At 40.5% G+C, this 24,933-nt stretch overlaps 1 protein-coding gene across 4 annotated transcripts in view; it reads left to right on the forward strand.

Annotated features, from left to right (window-relative positions):
* Positions 1–4,033, forward strand: part of SESTD1 (SEC14 and spectrin domain containing 1) — a 67,076-nt gene extending 63,043 nt beyond the window's left edge. For all 4 annotated transcript variants that reach the window (XM_063116307.1, XM_063116309.1, XM_063116310.1 and 1 more), the window contains 2 exons: positions 1,476–1,597; positions 2,568–4,033. In XM_063116307.1, coding sequence (XP_062972377.1) covers positions 1,476–1,597; positions 2,568–2,697 — 252 coding nt within the window. In that variant the 3' untranslated portion in view covers positions 2,698–4,033. The remainder of the gene's footprint in view (positions 1–1,475; positions 1,598–2,567) is intronic.
* The last annotated feature ends 20,900 nt before the right edge of the window (positions 4,034–24,933 follow it).

A 24,933-nucleotide genomic window follows, 5' to 3' on the forward strand; every position in this document is an offset into this window, starting at 1 on the left:
TTTGAAGGTGAATTCACATATTCATTTTGGATTTTTCCCCTCCATACTATAATCCCACCTGGTCACACCATGTGAGTTAGGCCCAGTCCAGCAAAATAGTTGATCATGTGCTAAAATGGGTCTTGGAGTATACCAGTTTAAGTAGAGGTTCACATAGGACTGAATGTTTTCCCCCTACATTTTTTTTAAAATTGTGATAATCTAGTTGATATGTGTACACAGTTTATGTATGAAGAAATATTCAGCCATGTGATCTCCCCATGTAGTCTGATGTCCAGGAACAGTTTTACTATGATATCAGCTCTTTGGTGTAGACTGCACCTTACTCAGCTTATAGAGGACCAGCGTGATTTCATATGTAGCCAGGAGCTCATGGGTTTCATTAGCAGTAGCTTCTGAGTTGTGTAAGCAGTGTTTTTTGAACTTGGCAATCACAGATGTTATGTGAAAGAGGTCAAAAGTACCATGTGAACAGTCCTTGAGAGTAATCCAGGGTAAAATATATGATAGTGATTTTGCAGTTTCAAACAGTTTAGTGCAATGGAATATCATAACGTACCATCACCAAAACTCATTGGGTTGGAGTCAGAAGAAGAGATTGGATCCAAATGAGTCCTTTTTATCATTGAAAGATAAGGGACACCTTGGATTCAACCCAAAGGATGAACTCAATCCATTCTTTGAAAATGAGTCACATACCTTCATTTACACCTGCTTATGTCTCCTCAGACTGAGCCATCATATCCTTTATGTGTCCTTCTTCCTGTTTCTATTAAATACCATATAAAACCCATCATTCAATAAAATTCTTCAGCTATAACTTGTTATTTAGAACCTAGTCCAGTTAGGACTTAAATCATTTACAAAAGATGCTCAGGCTTGGACTTCAGTGAGTTTCCAAAACGTAAGCAGCTATTGAGACAGCTCTGTAACAGCCTTGTTATTTGAACCTGGTGTTAAGCTAATACTGTTAAGTCATTGCACTTGGCCAGTCTTGGGAACTGTGACGAAATAAAGAAACAAGTATCTAAAACAGGTTAGATCAAGAGCTTCATAAATTAAAACTGTGCCTGGAAGATGATAAGAAGTCAGTGCATATGCTGGACAGCTTCGCTAGGTTCAGCTTGTACAGATCTCTAATGGCAGCCCTACACAGGTCAGTTTTAAAAACATCTAGCCTCAGTATGACAGCATATGAACTCTGGTTACAGATCCACATCTGATTAAAAGTCTCACAGCTTTCCAAGATGACAGATTTGGTAAAAGGTGATATTTGAGCCAGCAAACGTTGGCAATGACGGGCATCCAAAATCACCTCTGCCCATATCCCAGGTCTTCAGTGGAGTCACCAAAGCAGTTGTAACAAAGCAGACTACAGAAAAAAGTACCAAGATGAATAGAAAATATAAGAATCTTGCTCTGTTGTTTTAAAGGAGCTCTAGAAATTGATTTTTTTCTTAATGCAATTTTTACAGGTGTTGCAAGAATGCCCAGATCAGCCTGAATCCATAAATGATCAGGAACAATTTGATGAAATTGAAGCTGTTGGAAAATCACTTTTGGATAGATTAACAATCCCAGTGGTTTATCCTGATGGGTATGTAGCCTGTATGATTATCCTACATTTTTTTCAGTTTGTAACACATGTCAAATAAATTTCAAGATTTGGTGTGGGAACATAAGAATATTGTAGTTGCATTATTAAGTGTTACCAAAGAAAGTAGAGTAGCAGAGCAATTCATAGTGGGGTTGGGGAGACGTGGCGCAGCAGATACACTACTGTATCCTCAGCCCTGCCGGCCTGCAGTGAAGAATAAAGCCAGAGCAGAAGGTGTGAGGGTGCTTTTTTCCTTTCCCCCCTAAATCCTAGCATATCTGATCCTGGGGGTCCGTGAAGCTTTGTATCAGTGGATCCAAAGCCACTGGCAGGCCTGTCCCAAAACACCCTGTTTCAGGACTTTCCACCAGCTAACATGAGCAGGAACTCTGCTGGTGGGAGTTTTCCACAGGCAGAACATCACCACTGGCAGAGGGGTGCCTCTGCCGAATCCTAACCACCTCCAGCTAGCTAGGTCTGCACTCTTAAGTCGGATACTATAGCTTTAGCAAACAATAATTTTTAAAAATAATAATTTAGAAATTTTATATATACAATTGCCTTATTTCTGTCCCATCAAAAAGTATCTATAATGGAGGGGGACATCAGTCAATCACTGCATACAGTAGAATTAACTGAAGAAACACAATGTGTGTTGTTCGTTTGGAATGAAATTTTAAATAATTCATATTAGTTTGAATTAGAAGGGATGTACAATTTCAGCGTGTAAAATTTCAGCTTCAGTATATACTAGCAAAGTTATGAGGTCTTGTTTCAAAGCCATGATGATTTCACACATGCACGTTTATCACTCTGGTCTGGGAAACCATCCTAAAACATCCAGTATTATACTAGTCAGGTGTAGCTGAAAGCAAATGCGTTTTAATTTTTAATTTGTTATAAACTGTGGGACATGTGCGTAACAATAAATGTTAGATTCAGTAGCTGTTTTTTCCCTTGTTCGTTTTAGTACTGAGCAGTACTTTGGGAGCCCAAGTGATATGGCTTCTACAGCTGAACACATTAGAGAGAAGATAAAGCTAGTTTGTCTGAAAAAACAGCAGCTGAGACAACCAGACGTCTGTACAACAGAGAGCTAATGGTTTCTTTCTGCCAGTTCCTAAGAGATCCGTTTGTAACCCAGCATGTCATCTGCATTCTACGCCTGCCATAATACATAAGACTTCATTTCCACGGCTGTTATAAAAATCTTGCCCTTCTTGAAGTAAACCTTATTCTACATCTTAACATTGTATTTCTACCAAGCCATAATTATTAAACATGCTATGAAACCATAGACTTCAAATATTATTAAAAGGAACTGGAAACCTTGCACTGAACCCTTGTTCTGAAGCTTTACCCTGACCTATCAGGTGCTCCTTTGCCTAAGCAACTGATGCAAGCTTTGAATGGTGCTAATAAGTACAGGTTCCACCCAGAATAGTAATTCTCTTTATTCTCCAAATAATGTAGTATTTTTAGGCTATAGGCAAGCTATCTGTTGTATAACAGTGGTGACCCTATGTATTACTTTTTAAATAGCCCTTTTTATTGTGCCAATATACATCCTGCCCATCAAATCTTTGAAATTCATTATAGTTGGGTTCCCCCACCCCCACAATTTGTATGGATAATGTATTGAGAGCTGTTTTGTGCTTAATAAAATCCATCTTTTAAAAATGTGACAACATTTATGTAAGCCTGTATTTCCTAGTGTCCTGCAGGAGTTAATCAGTAGAAGTGGGAAGGGCAGCTCTTTCTCTCCCCTTCCAACTTTGGAGCAAATATTCTTCCTCTCCGTCTCTCTCTTTCTCCTATAATGTGAAAGGGATGCACAAATACACTTTGGATCTTGGGCAGATAATTTTTTTAATAACTGGGATAAAAGGATGGCAGAGTTGGGGGTTAAGCATCACATTTCTTCTGTTGTCTACATTCAAAAGATCTGAGCCAAGCAGACATGATGAAACGGGAAGGAAGGAAGGAGCATATGAACACTTCTGGTGTTCAGTTTCCTTCTGCCTTCCTGAGAGGTGCGGTAAACCATGTACATCTTGCTACTTACATTTGTAGTTTGGGGAGGGGGGATTTCAGTTATATAAGAAAGGATGGGGAAGAAAACCTGCAGGAAAGGGGATACAAAGAAGCAAGTGAAGCTAACCAGATAATAAATGATGGGAGGACATGGTGCCTCCCTCCTCCAACATGTCACACTTTTTTGGTATTAACAAACGTTACAGGTGTATGTTCTGTTAGTTACATGCTCATGGCTGAATAAACAAGTTAAATAGGCAGTTTGTATGCAATTTCCAGAATTGATAAATGCTACATATTGTAATAAAAGATGATTAAATATAGGACATAAGATTAAAATTATGTGCAGACTGTATTTACTCTTCCAATCTGCAAAAGCCAAATAAAAACCTTTTATATTTATGAAGTATGAGCATATTTTCATTCTTATTTTTAAAAAAACTCTTGGAAAGGCAGTGTATTATGAGATAAAGTCTACAGGGACCACCAAGTAGGTGGAATGTGGGAACAATATTTAGTGACTCCTTTGAGTCACCAGGATTTTAATGGTGGGAGTGGAGTCTAAACCTTCCAAGTATTGTTCCCGTGGCATGTTTGGCCTTCTTTTCTGCACATTTATATGTGACTGAATGGAAACCTTAGATCCACTAAGCACAACAATCTCAATGTTTGTATACATTCCTTGCTATCTCTCATCATCTCTTTAAGAAGTTAGGGCAGAAAGAGTCAATGTAAACATGATAGCTCCTTATAGGCCAAGACAGGTGAGTTCAGCTTTCTTTCTCTGAGTGCTCTCATCTAGATCCCCATTTTTCATGACCTTATACCCAGGCCCTGCATAACTACATTTGAAGAACTGGAGGTGTATGAGCACACCCTGGAGTGAACAGGACATGTTGAGTGTATTCTTGTTAGAATTATAGAGAGCCAGTATGATGTGTTTAGCATGTTGGACTGAGGATCCAGGACATCCAGGTTCTAGTGACCATGGGCTAGTCAATGACTCCCAGCCTAACCTACCTAACAGGGTTGTTGTGAGGATAAAAATGAGAGAAAAAGAATCATGTATGCCACTTCGGGCTCCTTGGAAGAAAAGGGTGGGCTATAAATGTAACAATAAATAAATAGAAGGAAAAGCATTGTATTTATGAATCAATTTAAGAAGATTTTTCTGTAAGCCAACCTGGGAAATTTCATAAGTCTGCCTGTTGGAGAAAGTGGGAGGAGCTATCCATTCGTGGATACCCTCCATCCTCTGTAGAAAACTTCTCGTGGTAAGTCCAATGTTCTAATTTACAGTAATATTCCAGACCACAATTCCATTCCAAAGGTATTGTGCAAATTCATATGTATTTGCTTATTTCTTGTAATTTATTCTGCTTCTAGGTGAAAAAGGGGTTAAGGAGCTATTTCAGAGCACTCTAGTTATTCCCCTTCTGGGAATCTTGATCTCATATGCATACACTACACTTCACCTTATCTAAGTGCCATTGAAGACATCGCAAGAAATCGGAGGAACTTACAAATGACAACTCCCCTGATTGATTACCCATGAGGAAGATCAACAAACAGCCTTGATTGTAGCCTGTTGCAAGCAGGAGCCTCGACTGGGTGGCCTCCTCATTTCTTCCCCTGCTCCGGGGAATTTCCCTCAGGCAGGGAAAGGCAGTGACAGAAGAAGTGAAAATATAATGGAGAGTAACACAAAAGCAGTGAATATGTTCCATGAGGCAGGCAATCTCTTGGGACATCTCTCCCACAATGCCTGGTTCTGAGGAGGGATCCTCTCAGAGCCAAGCAATTCGTCCTGAAGAGCCACACCAGTTGTTTCCTTGGCTGACATGGCTCTCCTGAGGACAGGTGGCCTCTTTCACTCAAGAGATGAACCGAAGGTGGGCGGCTGCTTCGGAAAGCCCCGCTGGCATCACTCTCCCACTGAGGCAAATTCTATAGCAGAAGAATAGCTAGGAAGGCTCTCCAGAGCACCTCCTGGATACAGTGGAGGGTCCTACTGGTGGGGGCAACCGCACAATTTGCTGCTCCACAACCTGAGGAGGAGGATTCACCCTGTCTCATGGAAGGGGCAGCCTTTCTCTGCAGCCTCTGCCTTCTTCCTGCACTGGTTAAGTTTTGTGGAGGACATATAAGGCCTCAATTCTTGACCAGTTAAAGGATTAACCCCCTTTGGGGCAGCACAAGCTTGTGGCATGCCTACATGTCATTAAGAAAATGTGCCTACCTGCACATTTTCCACCATATCTTCGAAGCCATAAGTGCTAGAAATTTTCTTTTAAAAAGGAAGAAAACATTTTATGTGATATATGCAATAATGGGCTAGGAATCCTGATTATATTTTACTCAAAATTGTTTATAGTCTCCTTTGGGGGGGGGGGGTAGGCAGATTGATGCATATGTCAGTAACTTGTTTTTAAGTTGATTTATTCTTTTTTAAAAAAAATTCTGTACTCATGCTAAGCTGCTTACAGTTAATTTAAATTGTCAAATATGTATTTCCAGTAACAGTCATCACAGACATAATCCCAATGTTCTTTGGCAAGAAAACTATAATTACATTTCAAGTACATTAATAAATGTAATGAACTGCTACATTTCACTTACTTTTACAACACATTTATGTAATTGAAAATAAAGTTTACAGTACACTGCAATCAATTGATGTTCTGCTCTCCCTTTAGAAATAGAACTATTATTCTGAAGTAGAAGTTAGTTGTTCAACTTTTTTAAATTTTTTAGGATCAGAGCATTGTACTGAAAAGAGGAAGAATTGTTTTTAACATAAGGTGAAACAAAGCAAAAATAATTGTTGAGGAAACCAGTCAAGCCACTGAGCATTGCCTCACCTATTAGTAAGATCGTGAACATTTTATTTATTTTTATATTAGGATGAGAAGCCTGATGTGTTTCGGCCTGTATTTTGCTGGGCCTTCAGGGGGATGTAAGCAATTAAAATACATATTTTAAAATGTGAAAGGAACAACCCAGTAAAATATATATTCTTATTGTAAAATTAATGTATGGCCACAGGGAAGAGCCCCTGAAGAAGGCCTAGGAAAAATACAGGCCGAAATGCATCGGGCTTCTCAACCTAATAAAAAAAATAAAAAGTTCAGCATCTTGAGAACTCGTTTCTCCCCTTTTTGCACCTTCCTTGAATGCTTCTCCCATTTTTGCTTTTCACCTATTAGTAAGGCAGAAGTATGGCTAGCTCAGGAGCCAACAATAAAAGAAGGAAATGTGGCTTTCATGAAGAAATGCAGAGAAAAAGGAAATGACCACTGCAGTTTAAAGAATGTCTTCAGTATTTTCTCAATGTAGAGGGCACTAGGAGCTAACTGCAGGTGCTGAACAAAGCCATAGCACATGGCTTTGCTCAGCACATAAATCTCTGATGTCTAATTTCATCCCTTTCCTCAAGGAGAGGAAAGATCGAATAAGTCAGACCCGTTTCAGTACAGCTTTCAGATCTAACTGGCAGTCCATTACAAATTGTCCTGTGGCACCTCACTTGGAGTGGGGAAGTACAGGTCTGAATCTTAGCCTACAATGCTCGTTTTTGTTAATCTTCCTCAACAGTTCACCACAATATATGAAAGGTAGATAATGTGAGTGGGGATTTGCTCTGCTATTGGAGTTAACCCCATGGTTTCATCTTGAACATGAATTTCATCAAATGCTAAAGGTTTATAGACCAACCTCTTCTGTTCCTTTAATGCTTTAATTATTTATTTCATTTATTTACCACCTTTCTGTAACCAAACAAGAATTAAGAAAACAAGACTAATGAACAAATACAAACATAATATTAAAACCCCTAACAATGTAAAAAATAATAATGATGCATCTCAACTCCCTGTGTGGAGAGAAAGTAGAGCACATTCCAGAGTTTGCATCTGAAACATTTTGGAGGGATGGAAAGACGATGACAACCCTGCAAGTGAGAAGAAAAATTGTCCTCTGAATGATCGATGCATCTTAGACTTTTCCTGCCTGCAAAACATTTGGGTTGTATTGGGAAATTCTCCCTCCGGCCCAGCTCTTTCCCCCTCCTTTTCTGGTAACATGTCCAAATTACCACACACTCACCTGGATGGGCCTAAAAGGCTTGTAAGGATCAATCTTAATCACTCCGCACCAGAACAGCAATCCCACATGGGCCATTTGAGTCCAATTTTCCTCTCTAAGGGCAGCTTCCTGTGTGTCTTTGAATAAAAGATACACACGTACATTACATCATCTGTTGGCCTACAAGTCCCAATCAATGGTCATGCTAGCTGGAGATGATGGAACTCGGAGTCTCATACAGAGGATACCAGGTCGGAGAATGCAAGTGTATATAAATTGCCAGCCAGTAAAAAAGAGGACCCCTGATTCTCTACTGTAAAATTTGGCACCATATATGTTTTCTAGAATCTGTTTCTGGGTATTACATGTGATCTGTGAAGAACCCTTCGCCTTTGACAGCCAAACTCATAGCATGGTAGGCAAAAGCATCGAGGCTGTCCTTTTGCAAATGTGAAATGCAAACAGACAAATGACACTGTCTACATTCAGATTGAATTTACAATGGAATAGGAACGACTTCTCCACTAAATCTCAAAACGCATCATGAAAGTATATATTCCTTATAGCAAGGTGAAGAACGTGTGGCTCTCCAGATGTTCTTGGACTGCAATTCCCATCATCCCCAGGCAGCATAGCCAAAAGCTAAGTATAATTAGAATTGCAGTTCTGAACCAATCAACGCCCTCTGACTGTGAAAGCACCCAATGTGATGAGCTCGTTGGGCTTAGCACCTTGTAGTGGTGACCTACAATCTCTGTAAATGTATGTAAAAATAAGTAATGTTCAAAAATAAAAGCAAGAAGCCTAGCTCCCTTCCTCCCCCTATTTCTGGGCATGCTTGTAGTTTCATGCCACGTTACTGAGCTGGCTGACTGCTTTGGACACAATCTTATAAGGTAATAAATCTTTTATTTTTTGCCATCTCCTGCTGTCCTGGACAGTGTTTAAGAAAATAGACTGTAATCCTATGCATGTTTACTCAGTAGTAGGTCCCACAGTGTGCAATAGGGCTTACTCCCAGCTAAGTGGGCATGGCATCGCAGTCTGGAAATCTATTTCTATGTCCTAAAAAAGCATTCATTTTTGTGCAATGGAAACACATGCTCATGTTAGACATTACCAACAGAGAAAGCTGTAAAAAGTGTTGGAAGACAATTGCAATGATCAAACAAAGTAGAAAGTTATGAAGTTTACAAGTGGAAGTTATGCCTCGAAAAACTTTTGCTGGGTAACTTCTTAGCAGGAGGAGCAAGATTTGTTATTAAAAATTATTTTAAGTCTAAGCCAGAAAAAAAGAGTAGAACAGAAACCCTTCCAGCACACTGGGAGTAAAAATAGTCAAGAATTTTTATGCTTCTAATGGCATGTTTTCCTTTATTTCTTTATACTGCTGCTTTTTCAAAAAAGTGAACATTGCAATGTTCAGGTTTTAAGAACACCACTCTCTTGTTAATTGCAGCATATAACGTTTTGATGCTAACTTGGTTTGTTGATTTCACATTCTCTCTGTCTTGGCAAGGGTTATAAATACTGGATCAGTGACAACATATTCCCAGTATCGCTACTGACTTTCCAGGTATGCATGGATTGCTGTTGTTCCCCATTCCTCTCTGGACAGTACTGGACAGTCTTGAAAATCCATGTATTCGCAGTTCATATTTCAAATACAAATTAATTATCTGTGTGTGCTTATCTGAAACACACAGAGAAAATATATTGGTATTTTGTATTATATATTTTTAAAAGTTTTATGATATGTGTAAATTTTTGAGAAATGCAAGAATTGTTGTCTTGAAATGGATAAGAAGGCAAAGGAAATGGAAAAGAAGTCAGGTGGAATTTTAGTAGGGTACCTAACAGATTTGTAGGCTCCCTTTGCTCTCTAGAGGTACATTCATTTCAGGACAAACGGAAAATTCAAGTTTTTGCAGGGCTTTGCCCCTGGGATTTAGCTCCTGATGGTAAGTTCCTGTAGGATTTCTTCCCTGGATTTACCTGCAAGTATAAGTTTATGAAAGGTTACTCTTCTGAAATTTAGCTCCCTTTGGCGTGCCTTTGTTTTGACTTCAGCTCATGATTTATGAGTTTAAATGGTTATCTGAGCAGATTTACTGAATAAGCGAATGAAATGTTCTTTTCTTCTCCTCTATGGTTGCTTAGGGTGACCCTATGAAAAGGAGGACAGGGCTCCTGCATCTTTAACAGTTGTATTGAAAAGGGAATTTCAGCAGGTGTCATTTGTATATACGGGGAACCTGGTGAAATTTCCTCTTCATCACCACAGTTAAAGTTGCAGGTGCGCTGCCCTCTTTTAAATCTGGACACTCTAGTATAGCTCCTGCAGCTTTAACTGCTGTGATGAAGAGGGAATAAACAGACTCAATTTATTTATTTATTTATTTATTTATTACATTTATATACCGCCCCACAGCCGAAGCTCTCTGGGCGGTTTACAACAATTAAAAATAATAAACATTAAAAGTATACAAAAATTAAAAAAACATAAAAACAATATAAAAACAACAGTATCCATTTAAAAACAACAATTCTGGAGTCCATTAAAAACAAACTTAACATTGTTAAATGCTGTTAAAATGCCTGGGAGAAGAGAAAAGTCTTGACCTGACGCCGAAAAGATAACAATGTTGGCGCCAGGCGAGCCTCATCGGGAAGATCATTCCACAGTCGCAGGGAATCCAGACAAGATGGAGGTACTGTTAGTGGGTGGTTCATCTGTCTGGCGAGGTGATGTTTGCCCTGTCCTGGACGGGGTTGCACTCCCCCTAAAGGATCAGGTCCGTAGTTTGGGGGTGCACATGGATCCAGAACTGTCACTTGAGGCACAGGTGAACTCAGTGGCAAAGAGCACCTTTTATCAGCTCAGGCTGATATACCAGCTGCGCCCTTATCTGGACAGAGATAGCCTAGCTACAGTTATCCACGCTCTGATAACCTCTCATTTGGATTACTGCAACGCGTTATATGTGGGGCTGCCTTTGAAAACGGTCCGGAAGCTTCAGCTGGTACAAAACAGGGCAGCACGTTTACTAACAGGGACTGGCTGACGAGACCACATTATGCCAGTCCTTTTCCAGCTTCATTGGCTGTCAGTCCAGGTCCGGGCCCGATTTAAAGTGCTGGTATTAACATTTAAAGCCCTAAACGGCTTGGGGCCAGGTTATCTGTAGGAACGCCTCCTCCCATATGTACCTACCCGGACCCTAAGGTCATCCTCAGGGGTCCTTCTCCGTGAGCCCCTGCCAAAGGAAGTGAGGCAGGTGGCTACCAGGAGAAGGGCCTTCTCTGCTGTGGCACCCCGGCTGTGGAATGAGCTCCCTAAGGAGGTTCGCTTGGCACCTACATTATATGCTTTTAGACGCCAGGTGAAGACCTTTTTATTCTCCCAGCATTTTAACACTCTATAAATAAATTTTAACTTGGTGTTTTAAATTTGTAATTTTGCATTGCTGCTGTTTTTATCTGGTTGAGCTTTTATATTGTATTTTATATTATGGTTTTATACTGTTGTTTTATACTTTGATTGTTTTTAATTTTTGTGAACTGCCCAGAGAGCTCTGCCTATTGGACAGTATAGAAATGTAAAATGACACCTGCTGAAATTCCCTTTTCTATGCAATTGTTAAAGATACAGGAGCCCTGTCCTCCTTTTTGTATGGTCACCCTATGGTTGCTTAACTCACGTGTCCTTGACTTCTTTTTACTGGGTGGGTCTAAGATGCTTTCTCACTGGGGATACTCGCACCTGGTGAGCTCCAACCATCTCACCATCCATTCAATTTGGATGTGAGAGACACACGTTCAAACCCCTGCTCAGCCATGAAGTGTATTTGGTGGCCTTGGGTAAGTCATTCGAAGCTGATTCTCACTGTGTCTCTGGCATGGAGATTGTCCATACAATGGGACATGGAAGTGAATTGTGAATCAGCTTAAATTAGGTTGTCTCATATCTGAAATTCTGTTGTATATAGTTGTGTAGGTTTGGGATGCTTGTGCTATTGAACGCATGACATTTTTTAAAAAAAATCTGCCAGATGAACTTACTAAGCTAGATAAGTGAATTAACTCTTTATTTATTTATTTCTATCCCAGCTTTCCACCAAAAAATGGTGGTTAAGGTGGCAAACAATAACAGACCAAACCAAACAGGAAATGTCTCCCAACCCTGAACAATGTGACAATGCAACAACAGTGCTGATAAAGAATATATACAAGAATAACTGATAATATAAATTTATCTGCACAAACTAAAAACACACATTGAAACAATAGAGAAAGGTACAATATTGTTGTGCTGCAGTGTCTGACAATGCCAGAAGTATTCCAATAGAAAAGCTATTTACTGTGGGAGAAACCGGTGGTGTTTCTACCTAATCTTCTGATAAGTTTCTTGTGGATGGGTGCCCTTTAAGGAATTGTGACTCCATGAGGCTCCTTCCTCTACACCTGTGTTTTGTAGTTTTAGCATTTACTAGAGGGCTCCAAGTTTCCTGAGTTTGTGTGGGTAGTAGCTTGAAGGTTCCTTCCAGCGAAGCCTCTGTAGGGACTGCATAAGCTGCTAAGAACCTTTTGAATGTGAGTATGCTGTTTTCGTATGTGAGAAATTGTATATTTTAGTGTATTTATAAATTGCTATATTTTATATATCTGCATATTTGGTTTTTAGGATTCCTGCAGTTCCTTGCTTCCCTCAACATTAGTTTTCAGCTTTTCTCTTGTGATATGCACATGCTTTGGCATGCACATATATCAGCTGAGGTCTGGCAAGACCCATTAATAAAAATATAAAAACACAACCAGGATCTTAAAACATCTTAAAACATAAGCGGTGGCCATCTGAAGACAAACAAACAAAAAATCAAAATGACATGACATCAAATGCCAAGGTGAGGTATGTTTTATTTCTGGCTGTGGGTCTTCCAGAGAGTGGGTGCCACTACAGAAAAAGCCCTCTTCATGATTGTCACCAGATGGACAACTACAGGATATGGCGCAATCCAGGAAGGGCTTCTCATGATGATTGCCGCAGACGGGCAGGTCTATTTGGAAGTAGGCGTAACTTTTGGGAATCCTGGTTCCAAGTTGTTTAGGTTAATGCCAAAGCTTTAGATTTGACTGGGTATCAAGTTGGCAGCCAGTATTGGCTAGACGCATCACATAATAACATCACCATTGCATTCAATGCTACTTCTGGACCATGCATAAAGGCAGTCCTACATAGAGTGCATTATGATAGAGTACCACAGTACAGCAGTTCTGACCTGGTTCTGTTTGGTAGATCTTCAGGCTCTAGTAAAAGTAGATTTATTACATTTCTATACCCCACAATAGGCAAAGCAATCTGGGCAGATCACAACAATTAGATCTGTAATCAGGCCTGAAGTCGGCTCACCTCTGATCTAGAACTTATGTATATTGTGTATGTATCCCCTATTAAAACATTACACCCATGTATGAATATCCAGTAGTGTTACAAGTAGGGTGACCATATGAAAAGGAGGACAGGGTTCCTGTATCTTTAACAGTTGTATTGAAAAGGAAATTCCAGCAGGCGTCATTTGTATATATGGAGAACCTGGTGAAATTTCCTCTTCATCACAACAGTTAAAGCTGCAGGTGCCTTGCCCTCTTTTAAATCTGGTCACTCTAGTATAGCTGCTGCACCTTTAACTGTTGTGACGAAGAGAAAATTTCACCAGGTTCTCCATATATAGAAATGACACCTGCTGAAACTCCCTTTTCTATGCAACTGTTAAAGATACAGGAGCCCTGTCCTCCTTTTCATATGGTCACCCTAGTGAACTGGGTTCACTAGGTGGCTGGATGCGAAGGCATGTTTTCCGATTTCTACCACACATAGAAGACCAGCCTGAGAAGGTTTCATCAATCCAGCCCTTTCTTCCTGGAAAAGCTACTTAGGTATGTTTTTACAGGCTACTGAACTGGAGGACCAGGTTGGAAAGATACTAGCCTTACCCATCCTGTTGCACACCAGATATTTTGGGTTTTAGCTACTATCAGCCCCAGTCAACATGGCCAATGGCCAGGAATGCTGGGAGGCGAAGCCCAAAATACCTGCAGGGCACCAGATTGCAGAAGGGTGTTCTACAGGAATCAACCAAACTGGGATTACCTTTTTTAAGTCTCTGGTTTAAAATGTGCCACAAGCAGCGAATCAGAAGAATTTTTAGGTGGCTTGCCTGTGATGGGAAGCTTGAATTAGTTTACCAGCTACTTATACAGTTCTCCATCTTGAAGCATCATAATGTAATGGAATTCTTCCACCACATATCGTTGGCTAAACTGCATCTAACCCCCCTCCCCCGGGCAACTGATCACCCAAATGGAAATCCAAATGGGAGGAATCCTAAGTAAGAGTAGCCAGAATAATTAACTAGCTCGAGTGGTTTACATTCTGAGCAAGGAAGCGAAATAGTTCTGGCCTGACTCAAGAAGCTAATATATAGCCTGGAGTGGAGAGATAAGGAAGCCAATATTTCAAGGGTGTAAACACTTGGTATGGAGAGCAGCCATATAGCAGAGTACAAGAAGGCATCATCATAACTAAAAATGTGTGGAGTCCACTTCTGTGGATAGAAATGCAAATCCTTTGCTTGGGGGGGGGGAAATGATTCCACTTGCAGGTGGGTGGAGACCAAATCTAAAAAGAGATTTTCTGCACCAGTTTTTAACTGGCAGATGAACATACTAGAGACTGAGCCACTTTGACGTCCAGGAATTTATATGTTTGACAAAGGAAAGCGCAGCAAGGTGTGGGATCAAATCACAGTGCGTTAATTGGGCTGACTGTTGAGGTACTCCATTGAAGAGTATCCTTCAACCTTTTGTGCACGTTTGCCCCAGATTATGATGTAGTATTAATGAAGGTATCGCACTACAGTGGGCTTCAGTAGAATTTGTACAGGGTTATTGATGCAAATTGTTAAGAAAAGCATGAAGTGGTAAAATTTAATGTGTGTTTAATCTCCCGTGTTAGCAAGAGCAAAATATCATCATCTAGAGTTTTCAAAACCTAATGAAACGTTTAAGGGGTGCAAAAAATGCTGGCATAGTATAGGATATTGGTTTTAGAAATATTTGGTTTATTTGAACATTTCCTATGAGTTCCTTTAAAAGGAATATCTATATTGTGCTCTTCTGGGTGTAGAGCCTCTAGCACTGCTTGGTTGAGCTAGTGGGATGTCATGGAATGGTCACCAATATTTCAATCTCTGAAAATGGATGTTAGCAACACACACAAACTATATATGTGTGTGTGGGAAGCTAGAAACAGGGTGGAAGTAAGTAAGCAAGGAAAATAGGCTGAGATCTAAGAAACAGAAAGCTATGGGAATAGCAGGAGAAAGAATAGGTAGCTTGGCAAAGGGGGCAGGGGGCTGAGGAAAGGAAGACAGGGGCCCTGTCTTTACGGCGGCGCTTGCACCCACACTTGCGTTCCTTCTCAGCATCTACATGGGAAGGAAGGCAAATGCGAATTTTCCAGCCCTGTGCCTCTGAAAAAGTTTTTTTAGAAAAGAGGAACGGGGCTGCTCCTCCCCCCTTTTTTAAATTTTATAATCTGTTCCTCCTCCCCCCCCCTCCCCAGTTTTATTTTTTTAAACTTTTCCAGAGGTGCGGGGCCATCCATGGTGACCAATCAGGGTAAGTGCCTGACTTTTTTGGAGTGGAGTTTCCAGGGTTTACCTCCGGATGGCTTCACAACGGCGGCTGCGTCATGTAGACGACGTGCCGCTATCGCGAAGCCACCCTGGGACAAACCCTTTGGGTAGACATGCCCCTAATGATAACTGACTGGGGAGAGGATTTCTGCTAGTGATTTGGGGCGGGGTGGCAAATTTATGTTGATGAAATGAGGAGTTGAGATAAATTCTCGCACCAAGTCTAAGGCTGGCAGGACTCACCAGGAAGGAAGGAATGTTTGGATTGTGGGGTACTGTCTAGAACGGGATACTTTCCTGTACCTTTAAAAGCTGCATACAAGGGTGAATCCTGCTGGCAGTAGCTTCTACTGTCCCTGCAATACTGTAACCTAAATGTCAGGTTTGCTGACTCCAGGTTACGAGGGGCATTGGCTGCTCTTGAGCAAGTTATCCTTAGTGTGGGCTCCCATCCTTCAGTAGAACCTTCTCCTCCTGGCCACTGCCATGAGTTCATCATTCATTGGAGAAAGCTGGTAAGTAAGCAGCTTTCTGTTCCTGCTCCTGTTCACTGATTCAGAGGGTTGGTAAACAAAGAGGTGGTAACAGCAAGAGGAGCATGGAGCCAAAGCGGTCACAGTTCTGGATCCCTGCTGGATCTCCAGTGGGTAGCCAACCATGATGATCTATGACGCTGGCCCTGAATTTCTAGGTGAATCTAAAGGTTTGTGGTGGGTTGAAAAGATTTTTCATAAGAGAGAGAGAGAGAGAGATGTCCACTTGTCCAAGTTTTCTTCTGCATCCTTGTAGAAATTCCAATAAGATTGTTACCTTCTTGATAGCTACATGCTATGCCAAGGCATCCAGCAACTAGTAGGATGCAACTCCGGACTGGTCTGTTAGAGGTACACATAGTAGGCTGGCTGGAGAGAAAGATGCTATGAATGGTCAGTGGATTTCAATCTCTTTAAATTATGCTGAGCAACCTGATGAGTTGCAGTGGAGAGGAGGAGAAATGGCTGATGCCAAACCTGTCAGATGCTTCCTGCAAGAGATGGGCAAACACCGCCTTCACTTGATTCGCTAGTTCACTAAATGGACCCAAGTGCAGAACTACTGAATTCAACATTCATAGACGAATTGTGTCAATACGCTGTGCTGAACAATGTGTGGAGTTAGCTTGATTCAAACGTGATCTATCCCACCATCGTCGTTCCCTGCCCCACCCACCCCAATCCCAGCAATAAACAATAAGGTAAGAGTAAATGATCTATCAATTCAGAAAACCTTTCTAAAAAGAGCCGGGCAATTGCATGAGAATATTTGTCAAAGAGGGTATGAAGCGTTTTTCCCCATCTGCAGTTAATTTCACTTGTAAAATTTAATGTCTAAAGTAACATCTAGTAAAAATTATGGTTCTGGAGCCTGTCTGTCTGTCTCTCTTGAATGCTAAATATAGCGTTCAAAACTTCTGGTCCATCAAGATTGATTGATTCTAAACTTCTGGTCCACCGAGATTGATTTTCATCCATTAAGAAATGTGTCTTCTTTTCTTTCTTTTTTCTTTTTGCATAATGTCCTTCATATTTTACTTAGTGTGTGAATGTACCATCCACGTTGACGAGGTTTACATTAAAGTCTGTGCATTATATTGTTATTAAATAGCTCTACTGTTAAAAAAAAAATCAACTGCTTACAGAAGTTTTTACGCTAGTGTAGCCCTGCAATCGTCAATAAAACAAAATCACAGGAGTGTAAGAATTTACTCGATTGCTTTTTCTTTTTAAATGAAAATAAGGGTATTATACAATACTATTTTTTTCATCCTTGCTGACTGCTTTGGTCAAAGTGAAATGGAGATCATATTTAATTATAGCACTGTTCTAAGGATGAGCTTAAAGGAACAGCAACACAGCCACAAATAGGCCATGGGAATTAACCCTCCATATCTATCTCAGTCTCCTCTAAGATCTAGTGTTTAGGTGCCACATTTGCCCTTCTAACCTTGAAAAGATTGACTCAAAGAGATGTGTTGTCTGCCTTGTCATGTTTTCTCAATCTTTGACATTTAGATGGATTGATATCTAGATTTGTACTGAATGAAGGCAGCCTGGTCATAATGTCATTGCTCTGGAGGTGAAAACTCCTTGTGCAACACAAAATAAGATGTATTGACATGTACAGAGAAGCCCTTGATGAGTTTTTAAAAACAGATGACTGTACTTCTACTGTAAGCCACAGTCTTAAAGCAGCCAAAGGCATAAGTGTTCATGAACTGTGTTTCACCACACACTTATCTACGCCTGCTTTCACAAGGGATACTAAAAAGATATGTGGGATTTTCTCTTTCAGAGTTGTAAGTATAGTAGATGCTAGGGCAGTAAGAGACTTTCGTTTTGCATCCTTTTTAAATCAAATATGCCCTGGGCAGGATCTACACTACTGCTTTAAAATGGTTTATAACAGTAGTAACAACGGTTGAGGTCCAGGACACACAGACTTCAAAACATTTTCAGTGTTATATCCTGCTTAGTATAGATCTGGTCAAACCTCCAAAGCATGAGCACATATTTTCAGGGAAAGCTCGCATGTTCCTGAATTTGAGTTTGCATTGGAAAAATGTGCACTTTTGTAAAAATACGTATTTTCCTAAAAAATAATAATGCATTTTCATGCTTTAGTCTATGGGGCGGAATGTACACATTTTGGTCTGCACTTTCAAAAATGGTGTTCCAAAATCCACACTTTCCCCATTTGAATGAAGACAAAAACACTTCGTTATCAAAAACGGGAAGGAGGTGGACTGAACTTTGTGGTGGAACTCAGAGAACCTTGACGAACCTGAGCCTTGCTGATTCTCCATCCCTAGTTGTTGTCATCTGCGAATTGGGGGTGGGGGGAGATTTCCCTGCCTAGATTTGTATTGTGATCCTGAATAATGTGACTTCATTAAGGATGATTCAGTGGACATCTATACTCTTGCCCCTGTGAAAATATACAACCATAAGCAATTGTCCTTCTTATCCCTAATTCTTAGGTTACAGAAGTCGCATGGTTGCTGCACCCCATTGATTCTAGCCTATGGGTGCTGTGTTAATTATGCTGTGTTAATTATGAGGTGTGCAGTTTCCCCTCTAATTTTTATTTACTCCAAAGTAATCATGCAGGACCTCAATCGCACCGCATATGGGAAGGGGAGATTTAATCCTTCTCTCCCAAAATTCGTTCCCTCACAGAACAGCTGTTAAAATAAAAAGGGCCTTCATTTGGTGCCTCCCTCCTTCCATGCACTGGTCCTGACAGGGACCTGAGTGTTATGGAATTAACGTAAATTATCATTTGACCCACAGGGGCAATAGTCTTTTGTTATTAGAAGTGTCATTACTTTATTTATTTATATATTTTTATTACATTTATATTCCACTTTTCTTCCATCATGACACTCAACATGGCTACATATGCGGTTCCCACGTGGTCTCTCTTCCAAGTACTGACCAGACACAAAACTGCTTAGCTGCAGCAAGCCGATCGCCTCATTTGCCTTCAGACTATGCCCTGAGACATGATGTGAAGACAGGCAGGAGCTGCAACTGTGCTGATCCCAAGAAATTCAGATTAGGCCTCTGTCCGCTAAACCTCACCTTCTCCACAGAACATTGCATTTTGGGCCCAGTGCTCATGGAGCGCTGTAGGTAGAGACACGAACAGTAGCACAACTTTCCACCATGGGCCCAGGTATGGCAAACCTCTGGTTGAGAACTTTCCTTTCCACCCATAGCAAAGCAAGTCTGCCGCATGACTCAGTGCCCCTTCAACTGCCTTCCCCAGAAGGGTAGGATCGCACCTTTACTCTACTCTTTGATGTTGTTTCTATGCATAGTTCAGTTCAGCAATAGCTCATTCATTGTCGGTGTGGCTCTTTCATGGAATAGCAACCACATCAATAATTGGAAAACAGAACCCAATGAAGCCAATAAAGTCCACTCTGAGTCTCAACATTAGCAGAGCTACTGAAATCCCCTTCAGCCCTTTCTTTTTCTTAATGCACAAATAGCTGTCAAATGCCTCATGTTCCCTTCAGTAGTTTCGCTATCGCATTTTCCAGGAGTGTGAGCAATTCCTACAGAGGCTGTTTCCTTCAAAGCAGATGTCTTTAATTCTGCCACATTTTTATCAATTCAATCATCCATTATGCTGCTGCCGCATACTATTTCTGATAAAAAGCATTGTTATTATTTTAACTTCTGTTTACCCTCTGTTTCCTTTTATATCACAGTTAAAAATATTTCACCAAGCTCCATGGTGATAGATGAAATAATTTTAAACTATCCTTTCACAGCATTATTTTTTTTTAAAATGTGTTGTTTTTTAAACGACAACTTTATAATTGGCTCTACAAAAGAAATTCTAAAGCTACAGTCTTACACACACTTACTTGGGAGTAAGCCCCATTGAGTACAGGGAGTAAGCCCTGTACTCCTTTCGTCGCCAGCTGAAGACCTTTTTATTTTCTCAGTATTTTAACACTTAATTTTAACTTAAATTTAAATTTTACTGTTTTAACTCTGTATTTCAATTTTATATCAATTTTGCGGTGTGGTTTTTATTCTGGTTGTGCTTTTTATATTGTATTTTGTATTTGTGCTTTTAACCTGTTGGTTGTCTTACTATGGTTTTAATTTTTTGTGAACCGCCCAGAGAGCTTCGGCTATTGGGCAGTATAGAAATGTAATAAATAAATAAATAGATCCCAATAGGATTTACTTCAAAGAAATATGCACAGGATCAGGCTAAGTATTATGTTGTAATATTTTTGCACTTTGGGGTAAAAAATCCCAACTTCACATATATTGATGGCAAATGCCACATTTGGCATAATTAGGAAAGGAATAAAAATGGCAATATCATACTGCCCTTACACAAATCTATGGTGCAACCACAATTGGAGTACTATTTACAGTACTGGTCACTGCACCTAAAAAAAGGACATTGTAGAGTTGGGGAAAGTGCAGGAAAGAACAACCAAACGTAACAAGGCCCCTATGAGCAAAGGTTAAAATGTCTGGGACTGTTTAGCTTTGGAAAAAGGCAACTACAGGGTAATGTAATAAAGATGTATAACGTTATGTGCTGTCTGGAGGAAATGGATACAGAGAGGCTTTTCACCCTTTCTTATATTACTAGAAGGTGGTGCAAGGTTTAGGACAGATAAAAAGGAAGTATTGATTCCCACATATAATTAAACTATGGACTTCGCTACCACAAGATGTAGGGATGACCATCAACTTGGACTAATAAACCAAAGTGATAATTGACATTGGCTGTTTTCATGTCTGCGCATTCAGCGGCAAATGCTATATGTGGCCATTCTTTCACATACGTGAGCTTGGACATAAACATACGAAGTAAAAGGAATGGGCAAATTAAAGTGGAAAGTCCAGCGTTAAAGTTACATGTTTGACAAGTGGAAAGTTCAAGAAATGTTAGAATGCTGCCTCTCCTTGTTAACTGGAGTGCTCCTGTTCAGGGTTGAAGCCAGTCAGGCCCTACTTCAAGGTAGTACATCCCACCACCCACCCTCCATTTTGTTTTTTCCTAACTGACTCTCAACATTCTGTGGCTATTGAGCATGTTCAGTCCTCCTTTGAGTTCATAGAATCATAAAATAGTAGAGTTGGAAGGGGCCTATAACGCCATCGAGTCCAACCCCCTGGCTCAATGCAGGAATCCACCCTAAAGCATCCCTGACAGATGGTTGTCCAGCTGCCTCTTGAAGGCTTCTAGTGTGGGAGAGCCCACAACCTCCCTAGGTAACTGGTTCCATTGTCATACTGCTCTCAGGACGTTTTTCCTGATGTCCAGCCATTATCTGGCTTCCTGTAACTTGAACCCATGATTCTATGTCCTGCACTCTGGGATGACCGAGAAGATATCCTGGCCCTCCTCTGTGTGACAACCCTAAGTATTTGAAGAGTGCTATCTTCAAATTGAGTTGTCTTTTGGGAAATTGCCCTCTGAGGTGTTTTTTTTAAAAATATGTTTTTGTTTTTCTACAAGGTCCATTCCTCTTTAAAAAAAATGGCTTCATTTTGGCCCCATTTTTATTGGCACTGACTACCTGAGCTTGCTATTGATGGGTGAGGTAGACGTTGGGCTATCTTCACTGCAGCTAAGGATACTTGAGGAAATTGTTTTTTGTGAATATCAAAAATACACACCTACTGGACTAATGTGTACATTGGAAGGAACATCATTATCCTTCAGATTTTGCACTTTTCTGAATTTAACAATGTAATTCTTGGCTCAAATGATGTACCAAAATGCATTTTAAATGCATAATTTAAGACGGAGCATATTTAGAAATGCATACATTTAGATAGCATTTTATAAATGTATATTTTGTGAGAAAATACTCTCAAATATACAATTTAAATATGTATATAATATACAATTTTTGTACGTTTTTAAAACCACACTAATGTGGAAATCATGCAGAACAGTCTTATGAACAAACACATCCCTGAAAGGCAGCTTTCTTTTAATCTTTTATCAAATTACATGTGTCAAATAAACCTTATCTCTACTGATATTTCTAGAGGGATGTATTGAGGTATGTCCATCTGCTAATGGAATGGTACCCACTAGTAGAACAGTTCCCCCCCCCAATACACATAGTCCTTTGCAGCCCAAAAACTTCTCTAGAGGGTTGGGGGACCATCTGGAGCAGATTTTTCGGGGTCTGCAGGGCAAGTCCCATTGTGCAAGTAGAAGTCCACTCATCTGATGTTCGATGTAGCCCAGTCTTTTGCAATCATTCGTAACTCTGTCTATAAATACTCTATAAGCTGGTGGGAGCCATTCGAGAAAGTGAAGCAAAATTTTTTATCTTTCCCAAAATTAATCCCCAACTTTGCAGATCCAAAGGCAACAGGTTGGATCCAGATTTAGTAATTCTTAGGGTGTCTACCCATTGAAATCCATGGGACTTGTTAATCGTGTCTAATGTAATCATTTATTTATTTCAATAGGTCTGCTCTTACAATGAGCTAAATTTGGATCCAAACCAATTCTATTTTCTCTACTTTTGTTCTAGCCCTATTTTCACGGGTAACCTGGGAAATCCTTTCAGTTATAAGAGATGACTTGGTGATTAATTTGAAATAACGGTTCTTCTTTGCTTCTTTGGTCCAGTCTCTGTTTCATCTTAGGCCTTAACATGTAGAAGAGATCTGTATAATCTGAAAGTTCTCATGCTACTTTGTGGGAATTGGTTGGGTTCAATGAAGTCATGATTTTACTGACCCTATGGACTTTGTAATAATGAGCTAGCATGGCTAATTGATTTGCAGTCTAGAGTGCTACTTGTAACTGCAGAATAATTGCAGAAGCCATCTTCCAATATACCAGCCATATCTGATGCACTCGGGCTTGATCATGTTAATGCTTTGTTGCCTCTTCTTCTTGCACAACCTTGTCTCAGAAGCAAGCACTTCTCCTATCTTTTATACCCTGATTCTAAACACAATAGGAAACTTTCATTCAAAAGTCTATATCGTGAAGTACCATTGATTTCATCTGCTGGTCTAGGACCGTAATAAATTTGATTTGATTTGATTATACCATTGATTTCAGAGAGATTTTTGCTTTGCTCTTCCACTATACTGGGGATTACAATTTCCTGTGTGGAGTGCACCATCTTTCAAATGATATTGAAGAAATGGTAAGTTGCTATGCTATGCAGTTACACGTTGCTCAAAAAAGAAAGCATGGCACCACTGAAAAAAGAGACCGAGAGACCAATCTACCTAGAATTTGTATATGCACATTCTACCTAGAATTTGTATATGCATATATATGTGTGTGTGTGTGTGTGTGTGTGTGTGTGTGTGTGTGTGTGTGTACACACACACACCCACACCCCCTGCATTGATGCATGCTAGAGCCGAAAATCCATTACAGCCAAATATTCTGAGAAAGTACACTCTCTTTGAAGTATTTGTAGTGTCTGTAAATTTCTTGAAGCAACTTCATGACTTCATCAGCTTAGGTTGATATACCAACTACGCCCTTATCTGGAAGAGACAGCCTAGCTACAGTTATCCATGCTCTGATATAACCTCTCGTTTGGATTACTGCAATGCGTTATACATGGGGCTGCCTTTGAAAACGGTCCGGAAGCTTCAGCTGGTACAAAACAGGGCAGCACGTTTACTAATGGGCTGGCCAGTGAGATCACATCACGCCAGTCCTTTTACAACTTCATTGGCTGCCAGTCCAGGTCTGGGCCCGGGCCCAATTCAAAGTGCTGGTATTGACATTCAAAGCCCTAAACGGTTTGGGGCCAGGTTATCTGAAGGAACGCCTCCTCCCATATGTACCTGCCCGGACCTTAAGATCATCTACAGGGGCCCTTCTCCGTGAGCCCCTGCCAAAGGAAGTGAGGCAGGTGGCTACTAGGAGGAGGGCTTTCTCCACTGTGGCACCCCGGTTGTGGAATGAGCTCCCCAGAGAGGTCCGCCTGGTGCCTACACTGTACTGCTTTCGTCGCCAGCTGAAGACCTTTTTATTCTCTCCGTATTTTAACACTTAATTTTAACTTAAATTTAAATTTTACTGTTTTAAGTTTTAACTCTGTATTTTAATTTAATATCAATTTTGCTGTGTGGTTTTTATCCTGGTTGTCCTTTTCATACTGTATTTTGTATTTGTGCTTTTAACCTGTTGGTTGTTTTATTACGGTTTTAATTTTTGTGAACCGCCCAGAGAGCTTCGGCTATTGGGCAGTATAGAAATGTAATAAATAAATAAATTGTTATCTGAGACCTTCCAAGGGATGGTTACAGCTATAAGGGTATGGATGCTATTATCCTCATTGTAAGGACCGGGTCATGGTGTGACTTCTGGAGCCAGAGTTTGGCAAGCTTATATGTGCATAGGGAGGCCAGATGCAAGAGAAGACAGGGCTCCTGTACCTTTAAGTGCACAAGAGGGCATTCCAGCAAGCATAGCTTGTCATGTAACCTGTGACTTGGATCCAGATTTACGCTGGATCAATGGCCTGCATGGATATGGAATTCCCTGGCCTCTCTTTCCCATGGCAGGCCCTCCAGCCCCCTGAAAATGCTACCCAGGGAGTCAGGAGACCCTGTTGAATGTGGTCAGGTGTGGAGGAGGGAACCCCCCAAGACTCAGTGGAGGGACCTTCTGCAAGTAGAACCCTTCCTCCTGCAGAAGGCAGCTCCTGGATCCAACCCATTCTTTGCTGAAATTTCCTTTTCTGCCTTAAAGGCGAAGGAGCCCTATCCTTTCTTGCATCTGGCCACTCTACATGGGACACATAGATGAATTGTCAATCAAACTGTCTACAGAATATTATAATTATATACCGAACATTCCGGGGGAATCAAAATGAGTCTGCTTTTAATAACGTAGCATAGGTTCCCAAACAGTAGAGTTGCAGTATAAATTGAATTACCGTTTCTTTCCCTTTATGTGAGTCTCTTTATGGATTGTTTATCTTACTGCAGAGAACCTCCTTGAGAG

This window comes from Elgaria multicarinata, chromosome 2 (genome assembly GCF_023053635.1).
Source record: "Elgaria multicarinata webbii isolate HBS135686 ecotype San Diego chromosome 2, rElgMul1.1.pri, whole genome shotgun sequence".
In the NCBI taxonomy this organism is placed as follows: Eukaryota; Metazoa; Chordata; class Lepidosauria; order Squamata; family Anguidae; genus Elgaria; species Elgaria multicarinata.